The sequence below is a fragment of the Gracilinanus agilis genome, unplaced genomic scaffold (genome assembly GCF_016433145.1).
Source record: "Gracilinanus agilis isolate LMUSP501 unplaced genomic scaffold, AgileGrace unplaced_scaffold13275, whole genome shotgun sequence".
NCBI classification, from domain to species: domain Eukaryota; kingdom Metazoa; phylum Chordata; class Mammalia; order Didelphimorphia; family Didelphidae; genus Gracilinanus; species Gracilinanus agilis.
In genome coordinates, this window is record NW_025343893.1 from 1 (window position 1) to 10,353 (window position 10,353).

The following is a 10,353-nucleotide window of genomic DNA, read 5'->3' on the forward strand; positions in this document are numbered from 1 at the left end:
GTTCAAAAGAAGTGACAGAAGCTGTCACATGTTTTCATTTGAACAAAACGCCAATAAAATTGAGCATAAACTGGGTGGCTTTTTTCCCCTTTTCACAAAGCTCCAAACTCCCACCTTCTCAGTAGGGAAGTATTTCTGGAAGGTAATTGCCGGCTGCTTCTGATTCATGTCTCCGAAGGGCCTCGGCGGAGCCTTGCTGTCCCCAGGAGCTAACTTCTTCCCTCCCTGTCCCCTCTGCCCACAGGACTCCCCTCTCAAAGCTGTCCAGATGCTGTGGGTGAATCTGATCATGGACACGTTTGCTTCCCTGGCACTTGCAACAGAACCACCCACCGAGTCCCTCCTCCTGCGAAAGCCATATGGTCGAGACAAGCCCCTCATCTCTCGTACGATGATGAAGAACATCCTAGGCCACGCCATCTATCAGCTCACGGTCATCTTCACCCTTCTGTTTGCTGGTATGCTGCTTCTGCCAACCAATGTCCTTTGCCCAACAACGCCCTTCCTGCTGCCAGCCAGCCGTGCTTGCACTCAGCCCTTCAGAGGCCCCCCATGGAGAAATCTTGACCCAGCGTAGCAGGGCTGACATCCAAATGGGTTTCGGGTTTGCACGGAACCTAGATGGGTTCCGGTCAGGGCAGGAGATGCCCCTCTACACAGCTCTGGCTGGGGGACTTTGGAAGTGATCTCAGGGGCCAGCTGGCCCAATCCCTTCATTCTCAAGTTGAGGAAACGGGTTCCCATCGAGGTCAGGAAATTTGCCCAAGGTCACGTGGCCAAGTCAGATTTTGAACCCAGGGCTCCTGAGAGTCCAAATCCAGTTTTCTGCCCACTGCGCCCACCCTTGATCACAGAATCACTTTTGTGCACTGAAAAATCAATGCAATTAGAAAGGAAATGGAGGACAGGAAAACTTGGTGGCAAATTTTTCTGATAAACATCTGACACGTGGCATATAAAGGAGAGCCAGCCTAGTATGTTGGGTAGAGAACCCCTGAAACATCTCATCTGTGTGACCCTGGACAAGTCACAACTTTTTTTAACCCTTACTTTCTGTTTTAATTGGTTCCAAGGCAGAAGAGTGGTAATAGCTAGACAATGGAGATTAAGTGACTTGCCCAGGGTCACCAGCTAGGAAATATCTGAGTTCAGATTTGAACCCATGACCTCGAGTCACAACTTCTTAATGCCTGAGGCAACTCTGAGGCTATATGTTATTGAAAAGATGCCAACATACATGAGTGGAAGGATTTTCCTTATTTGCAGACAGATGTGCAACCCCTTGATACAGGGAATCAGGAAAGGCCTCACCTAGGCTGCAAAATAGTTAGAGCCCAAGACTTAGAGTCAGGAAGACCTGAGTTCAAATCCTACCTCACTAATTGTGTGGCACTGGGCAAGTCACTTAACCAGTTTGCCTCAGTTTCCTCAGCTGTAAAATGGGAAATAATAATATTAACCTTTCTAACAGGATTCTTGTAAGCCTCAATTTTAGCTAGCATTTTCTTCCGTAAGGACCCCAGCAATCTTGGTCTGGGAATTGATCAGCCACTGTTCTGAGCCAGATATTCTGACCTTATGAAGAAGAAAGAAATGGAGGAGGAGGGGGCCAGGTTGGGATAAGAGATCCAAGCAGGATCCATGATCCACGCTGATGCGTATGGTCAGTTCATCTGCTCCCCTCTCCTCCCTGATCCCTGCTGAAAAAAATGAGAATTTCCAGTTCCCGAGTCTGTCCTCAGTTAGGATGGGGTGTTATTTGTCCAATTCAGTTCAGTTCCTTGATTAAGAGCTTCCTCTCTACCAGACCCCGTACCAGCTTCCCAACTTTAAAGGGCTGCCTTGTACCTCCTGGTTTCCACCCCTTGCCTCACCTGTTCGATTTGGACTTGATGCAGCAGGGCCTCCCATTCCCTTTCTTCAGCCTCATCCCCTCTTCCCCAGGAGGGCTCTTCCCTTCAGTCCCTGGCACAGGGATGTGACACTTCTGTTTTTCTGGTGATGGCACATTGCTTCACTGCACGGGCACTGCCATGGGATCAGCCAAGGGTAGTTTGGGGCCCAGAGCTATATACAGCAGCATTCCTACAGGCAAATCACAGGCATTTTGTCTGAAAAATCAGAGGGTGTGATTGTTGCATGGTGGGGGCAGGGGCTGGCTGGCTGCTGAATGGTGCCCCTGCACTCTCCATTCCAGCAAGGGAGAGCTTGCTAAAGAAATGGAATCAACAAAACAATTTTCAGAAAAATCCAACAAAGTCAACCAGATTGGGGGGGAGGGAATCACAGAACACTGGGGAAAGGAGCTGTTCTGTTTTGTTTTTTAAACCCTTACCTTCTGTCTTAGAATTGACCAGTTCCAAGGCAGCGGAGCAGTAAGGGCTGGGGTGACGAGTTAAGTGACTTGCCCAGGGTCATACAGCTAAGAAGTGTACAACCACTTCAAAACCCAGGACCTCCCATACCTGGGCCTGGTTCTCTATTCAGTGAGCCACCTAGATGCCCCAGAAAAGGGCTGTTTAAAAAGACCAGACAGAACAAATGCATTTCTAGTCTCCTTTTCTGCCACCCCCCCCTTTATGTGTAAATGATTGATTCACTAATTTCTGCCTAATGTTGAATTTTTATATGTCCATTAAAGTAGGTCCCTTAAGGACCTCTATTAGTCTATAATCTGTTAACCTGGAAAAACTTAGGGTCATAGTCTTGTAGAGGGGAAAGGTCTTCTAGTCCCACCCCCTTCATTTAACAGAAGAGAAAACCAAGGCCCAGAGAGTAAAAAAGGGACTTGTCCAGGGCCATAAGCCCAGTAAGAAGCAGAACTGTAACTGCGACCAATGCTCCAAGCCTGTAGTGGTGAACCTATAACACGTGTGCCAGAAGGGGCACTCAGAGCCCCTCTGTGGGCACACGTGCTGTCACCCCAGCACAGTTCACCAGAGTTCATTACTAGAAAGCCAGAGGGATAGGGAGCCAGCCTGCTCCCCTTCCCCTTGTCTGACGACATTTTTCACATCACCCGCCCCTCTAAAAGGTTCACCATCATTGCTCTAAACCAGTGATGGGTAAACTACGGCCCCACCAGATGCACCCCCTGAAATGTTCTATCCGGCTGCACGACATTCTTCCTAATCTGACGGATACAACGAGTAGGCTAGGATACAATGAAACTTGGAAAGAGTCGCCTTAGAGACAGACTGACAGAGGAGCATTGCCTTTCCTTTGGGCCCCTCTTTCAAAAATTGGCCCATCACTGCCTAAACCATTATCCCACATTGCCTTTCATTATTTAAAGGTATTACTCAAATGAAGTCGTATCACTCTGAAAGTAGTAAAAATGGCGTTTCTTTTGAATCAGACTTTTCACCCATTTTAATCCACTTTGCTTCCTCCATACTGTCCCCATCAGTTTAGAGAAGCAAGAGAATAGTTATTGACCTTGAGCAAATCATTTCCCTTTTCCAAGCCTCAGTTTTTCTTATCTGTGAAATGGGGATAATAATCATTGCACTATCTACTGGATTGCGTTCTTGTAAACAAAGTGCTAATAGAAAGGTGAGCTGTTGTGGATCATCACTGACAAGTGTAGACCAGAGTGAATCAAGATACTGGATGCTAATTTACTGGTGGATCGGGACCAGAACTTATGGCTTGAACCTCCCTTGGGAGCTGAGTCAACTTTCAAATCCTCCATGAGATGAATGTGTGAGGAGTTTGGGCAAACTCTGTGAAGTGGGAAGGCCTCCCCCTGTCTCTGGGTCCAAACAAAGGAACCCCTGCTAGTCCGATCAACTTCACGTGGGTATTAGTGGGGGGAAAGAGGCTGCACAGATTCCCTCTTTTCCTTCACTGCCCAGTGCTGCCTCCACCCCTGCCAGCCTCTGCCCGTTGCCCGCCCCTGATTTCCGTGTCTTCTCTCCCTCTCCATTCTAGGTGAGGTCATGTTTGACATCGACAGTGGCCGGAATGCCCCTCTGCACTCTCCTCCTTCAGAACATTACACCATCATCTTCAATACGTTTGTGCTGATGCAACTCTTCAATGAGATTAATGCCCGCAAGATCCACGGCGAGAGGAATGTCTTCGAAGGCATTTTCAGCAATCCCATCTTTTGTTCCATCGTCCTGGGCACCTTTGGCATTCAAGTAAGAGAATCTAGACCCATCTACTCGCCATGTGACCTTGGGCAAGTCAGTTCCCTTCTAGATTGCCATTTCCCCCATCTGCTAAGCAGAAGAGACTGGAGACGAAAGGAATGGATGGATCCAAAAATCCTCCATTAAGTGCTTCCTCCCATTCCCAGCCCTGTTAAGAATTGCAGTCCCATCCTCTAGGTTAACTCTTCCATTCTTGTAGGGAGGAGGGGAGGAAACACCTCCAAAGTGGGGAGAAAAAGGACTCTTTTTCCATCCTCTCCTCCTCTTGCCCTAAAGTAGGGCTTTAAAGGTAGCACTCAGGGCACTACCATCAGCCCTTTTCCCAGGTGTCAAGTGCTCAGTCTCTTCACTGCCAAGACCCCCAACAACTCGGAGCCGCTGTCACCTTAGAAGCAGATCCGCAGGTCCCCAGTAAGGCCTTAAAAGCTGATGAGTGGCTCCCAAGGGTGTTTGTATTTGAAGAATCCACCTCGAAGCCCAGACGGGAGCTCCAATTGATTTCTTGCTTTCTTTCTTTTTTAAACCCCTACCTTCTATCTTAGAATCAAGACTGAGAATCGGTTCCAAGGCAGAAGAGCAGTAAGGACTAGGCAATAGGGATTAAGTGACTTGCCCAGGGTCACCCAGCTAGGAAGTGTCTGAAGCCAGATTTGAATCCAAGACCTCCCATCTCCAGGCCTGGCTCTCTATCCACTGAGCCACCTAGCCACTCCCCAACTGATTTCTCAAATCAGCAGACTTTCCCTGATGCCTACCGATAGCATTTCGTGAGTAGCCCCCCACCCCCACCCTCGCCACTGAACCCCTGATAAGCTTGGTCCAGAGACACCAATTTGAGGTTTGTCCAGCCGTCCAATGGAGTGGAGAAATCCTTAGTGGTCTGTTGGAGAAGGCCAGTGGGGTGGTCCTGGCACTCAACTATCCCTTTTCCTTACATGGGAAAGGGAACCAAAGGAAGCAAGTTGGAGCCTTAGGAAAACCCAAGTCACTACAAAGTTGGGGGGTGGGGAAAGAGGACTTCAGGCCTGGACTCCAAGGAAAGGGCTGCCTGAGCAGCCTGGAAAGACCACCCCTGCCACAAGGCCGCCTCCCGCTGCCAGCACTAGGTGGGGCACGGTTTCATCAAGTGGTTCTTTGTTGGTCAGAAGGAATTCGAACATGGCCCAAAGCTCACCAGCCAGGTATTTCCCCAAACTCAGACTTTCCAAAAACATTGAGCTACTCCAGAGGTATCCCTTACTCGGTACTTCTTTGAAATCCCCAATTTGCGGCATTTATTTTTTCAAAAGAAAAGCTTCTTCTCTCCCTTCCCCACCCCGCCAGGCCCCCAGGCTTGAGCTCACCAGTGACTGGTGCACCTGAGGGGTCCAGGCACCACAAAAACCAAACTAACTTCACCAAGCCAAGCCTCTTAAGTCAAAGCCATGAGAGAGAACACCAGAGGCTAGGAGTGAGGAAAGCAGAAGCCCTTAGGCTATTTGGGCAGCCTCTTTCCCATTCTGCAAACTCATCCCAGAATCCCTGTGGCTCCTGCCACTTCTCTGGGATTCCCATTTCCCAGTCATTGTCCAGCACTCCTAGATGCCATGCCTTCCTAGAGCCCCCTCTTGGGGTTGTGTTGGTGGGTAGGAGCCCCCGCGTATACAGAAGCGAAGGGGAGCTCTTTGCTGGACAGCAGGAAATGTGAGGCATGTAGGGAGTGGCCATAATGGTGACTCCTCTCTTTCCTTAGTCCTTCAAAGACTTTCTCTCAAAACTTGCACCCTGTGGAGCAAGCCAACCTCTGAAAGCTCCAAGCCTTTGCTCTCTTCAGAGCAGCATCCGTCTTCCTCCAGATGAGTTCGGGGCTGAAGTTGTTGTACCTGGCAATTGTGAACCTGTTGTCTTGGGTTTAGGTTTAGGTTTTGGCATGGAGGTAACATTATTTCCATAGAAATGATTTCCTTTGTGACACTACTGATTTTATCTTGTGGGTTTACATTTGTTTCCCCTGAGGAGCTAATGGGTTCCCCCAGACTTCCAGGGGGTCCATCACACACAAGTTAAGGGCCTCTGGCTTAAAAGATTGGTTAGCCCAAGGCGGAGATGGCCCTCTACATGGGCAATTTGGTAACTACTCTCTCCTACCCACTAGTCCGCCTGTCCACAGCTCTTGAATCGTGGCCCCCTCAGAGTCTCCCCCAAAGCCCCTGTTAGAATGCAAAGATCGTGCCATCCAGGTAAGGTGCCAAAGGAATGAATGGCACAAGCCAGGCATTAGCAATGACCTTGATAATTAGTTGGTCTTGCCTAGGGGGCTCTGGGGAGGTGGAGAAGAGGGAAAGGAAAGGACAGAGTGGTAGGCAGAAACGGAGGCCCAACACCGGAGACATTCTCGGCCAGTTCCCAAGGCTGCTGAGGACCAATTCCATCCCAACGTATCAAATCCATGACAGTCACCAAGACATCATTGGAGTGACTGCACTTACTGACAGCACAGAGCAGGTTCTGGGAAGTTCCCAGCTCACTGGAGAAATAAATATTACCCTCTCCCCCCACCCCACCTCATACTCCCACCTTACAACCCCCACACCTCCAGTAGCCAAGAGCTATAGGCATTCGGAGGAGAAATTGCTGTGGGCTGGGGCTAGATTAGAGTACACTTCCTAAAGGAAGTAGAACCTAGAATCAAAGACCATTAAGTGAATGTTGATGTTGGAAGGGAACTTAACATGTGGGGAAACTGAGATCCATGGAGGGAAGAGGAAGGCTCGAGGTCCCAGCAGCAAGTTCATGATAAAGCCACGATTCAAGTCCAGAACTTGTGACTACCACCGGTCCGGGGCTCTTTCCAAGATCCTGTTCTCTTTTTTTAAACCTTTACTTTCCATCTTAGAACCAATGCTGTGTATTGGATCCAAGCCAGAAGGACAGTAAAGGCTAGGCATTGGAGGTGAAGTGACTTGTCCAGGGTCACCCAGCTAGAAAGTGTTCGAAGCCACATTTGAACCCAGGACGTACCCCTCATGCTCTTGATCAGAGAGCCTCAGAGGCTTGGTAAAGGCAAATGATAATAATAAGGTCCTACACAAGGATGCTAGACCTTGCAGAGGAGTGGGGAAGGGAAGAAGGGGGAGGAAAAGACAGAGAGATGGGGGAGGCATCCAAGTAGAAGAAGCAACTGAGTAACTCCAGGTGGAGGCTGGAGGGAGGTTAAGAAGACAAGAACAATCTGGCCTTCCCTGCCACTGCCCAAAGCCCTTTCTCAGGACCCTTCTTCTCCTGCAGATCGTGATTGTCCAGTTTGGTGGGAAGCCCTTCAGCTGTGCGCCCCTGACCATCGACCAGTGGCTATGGTGCCTTTTCATTGGCATTGGAGAACTCATCTGGGGACAGGTAAAAACCACGTCTCTTTGGGGTTCTTGTCCCAGCTCTGCAGCTGCCTGCTGTAATGGGGAAATTAAACATTAGCGCCCGGGCTGCCAGGTTGACTCTAAAGACCTAAGAGTTCTATAATGGAATGAAGCCGGGAGTTTGAAAAGGTGTAGGAGTTTGACCAAGCTGGAGGAAAGGAGGTGTTGTGGCTGGGTGGTCCAGCTTTTGCCAAATACCCAAGGAGCTGTCGGCGGGGGAAGATTCTGCAAGGAAACATCATGGCCTCGGTCGAGGAAAGGCCTGGGGTATCTGTTGGCGGACCTTTCCCCCTAGAGCAGGGTTTGGAGTAACTGGCTGCTTTTGAACTAGTCCTGTGACATCTCTGACCAGCTTGGAGCGTCTCTGAACCTGTCCTGTGAGAACCCCTGTTCAGCCCCCCCGCCAGTTTAGTTAGAGACCAGCTTAGTTAGAAATCTACTTAGTTAAACTGTTGGGCTATTCTTTGGAATAGAAATGCCCCTCTCCCTACCTCCCTCAGTTGTTACAAATAAACCCAGTTTGTTAGCACCTCTTGTCTCTTCTTAGTTACAAGAACCCACTTCATTGGTTTTCCCTAGTTGGCATGTTGGCAGTTACTGACCAAGTGCCATTCTCAAACCCCCCGTCCCTATTGGGTTCACCTGTGTTCCTCGGTCTGTCTTTCCCTTGGGAGGTGTGGATGTGTCCCAGTTTGTTATTATCCCCCATTCCCAATATTATCTTTTTCACCACCCCCAGCCTTTATTGGCCATGGGCGCCATAATTGACCGCATCATTGGGGTGGAACGGGAAGAGCAATGGCCCAGTCTCCCTGGACTCCAGTTCCACCTCTGCCAACAATGAGCTGTGGAACTGGAGAAGGTGGAGCTATCCAGTAACCTGGAGGCCTTCCCACATTCTGTGGGGTCTGGGCTCTTGGCCTTTGCTCTCATCCTGCCCCTACTTTACCTTCTTTTCCAGCCATATGGAAAAATCTCCCTGCTGTTGGCTTTTACGGCCTTTGTTTGGGAGGGGTGGGGGTATCTCCCGTTGCCTTTAGGGTAAAGCCAAAGTTGATGCTTCTGAAAGACTATTAGGACTAGAAATGATGTGTTTTGTTATATTTTCAGATTCTACTAATGGTGTGTTATCATAAAATATTTGTTACATCAATACAATATTTTATTATTTGCCTGGGGCAAGTCATTTGACTTTTGTTTGCCTCAATTTCCTCCTCTACAAAATGGAGATAATAATAGCACCTACCTCCCAGGGATGTGGTAAGGAGAAAATGAGAACATACTTGTAAAGGGCTTAGCACAGTTCCTGGCACATAGTAGGCACATAAATGCTTGCTTTGGGGCACAGCTAGGTGGCTCAGTAGACAAAGAGCCAAGCTTGGAGGCCGGAGGTCCTGGATTCAAATCTGACCTCAGACACTTCCTAGCTGGGTGACCCTGGGCAAGTCACTTAATTCCATTGCCTAGCCGTTACCACTCTTCTGCCTTGGAACGGATACTCAGTATTGATTCTAAGATGGAAGGGAAGGGTTTTTAGAAATAAAAGTAAAAAATTAAAAAGCTAGCTATTATTATTTACTATTACCACGTAATTTTTTTGCCAGCCCAAACCTATGATTTTGTCAGTGTAGGGAACTTCTCCAGGTGAGACACTTTCAGTTTTAATGTAGATTGGCATCTGCTTCACAACTACTAGTCTTAAAGCGTTTCCTAAAATACTGAGAGGTTAGGTGACTTGCCAAAGGTCACAAAGCCAGTATGAGTCAGAAACAGGACTTAAACTCAGGTGTTCCTGCCTTTAAGGCTACCTCTCTGTGCATAATATAATAATAATATATAATATAATTATATCATCATCATCATCATCATCATGGTTGTGCTGGCAAATATTTAACAACCAGCTCTCTGGGGAGGGGGGTTGTTGTACGTGACCCATTTTTATATTTAACCTACATTATGAAGATTGTTTTAAACCCTCACCTTCTATCTTAGAGTCAATACTATGTATTGGCCCCAAGGCAGAAGGGCTAGACAATGACTTGCTCAGGGTCACCCAACAAGGAGATGCCTGAGGCTAGATTCGAACCCAAGGCCTCCTATCTGTAGTCCTGGTTCTCTATCCACAGAACCTAGCTCACTCCCATTATTAAGATTTTTATCATCATTTTCTTAAGTTTAGATAATCGACAAAAGACATCAATCCTTGATTTGTAATCCTTCTCGATTTCGAAGGTGTGCGTGCTTACACGGAAAATTTAACAATGGACTCAAACCTGTTCAAGTTGGCTTGAGAACAGCCCTGAACCAAACATGAGATCATAGAATTCTACTTGGAAGGGATCCTGGAAATCATGTAGCCCATTAGTCCATCCATCCCTCCATCCATCCCCCTGGTGTTATATTACAGAGTACCAAACTGAAACCCAGGGAGGGGGCCTTGCCCAAGTTAGTAAGAAGGAATTAAGCAGTTTTAAGCACCTACTATATACTTGTGGGGTTTTTTACACATATTATCTCATTTGGCTCTCGCAATAGCCTTGGGAAGGAGGTATTGCCAAGTTCAGGAAGTCCAGCATCAGGAATCAAAAACCCAGGCCAGGAAGTGGGAGCAGAGTCTGGGCAATCAGAGATCTGAGTAACAGGCTGGGACACCCAGAACAACACTGCAGCTCAAGGCCAGGACTAAGCCCAGAGTGGGGGTAGCCCTAGCTTGTGGGGAAGCAAATAAGAGGATCTGGCCATCATGGGAAACAAGGGAAACATAAGAGTATCTGACATGAGATGAGTGCTAATCCCCAGACAAA

The 10,353-nt window shown here is 48.2% G+C and overlaps 1 protein-coding gene across 1 annotated transcript; it reads left to right on the top strand.

The window, feature by feature from the left end:
* Positions 1 to 244: 244 nt before the first annotated feature.
* Positions 245 to 7,532, top strand: LOC123254034 (plasma membrane calcium-transporting ATPase 3-like; the record flags this gene model as incomplete). The annotated part of the gene is made up of 3 exons (XM_044683107.1): positions 245 to 458; positions 3,934 to 4,145; positions 7,425 to 7,532. Coding segments are annotated over 3 exons (534 nt in total), but the record flags the coding sequence as incomplete, so codon positions are not given.
* Between the last annotated feature and the right edge of the window lie 2,821 nt (positions 7,533 to 10,353).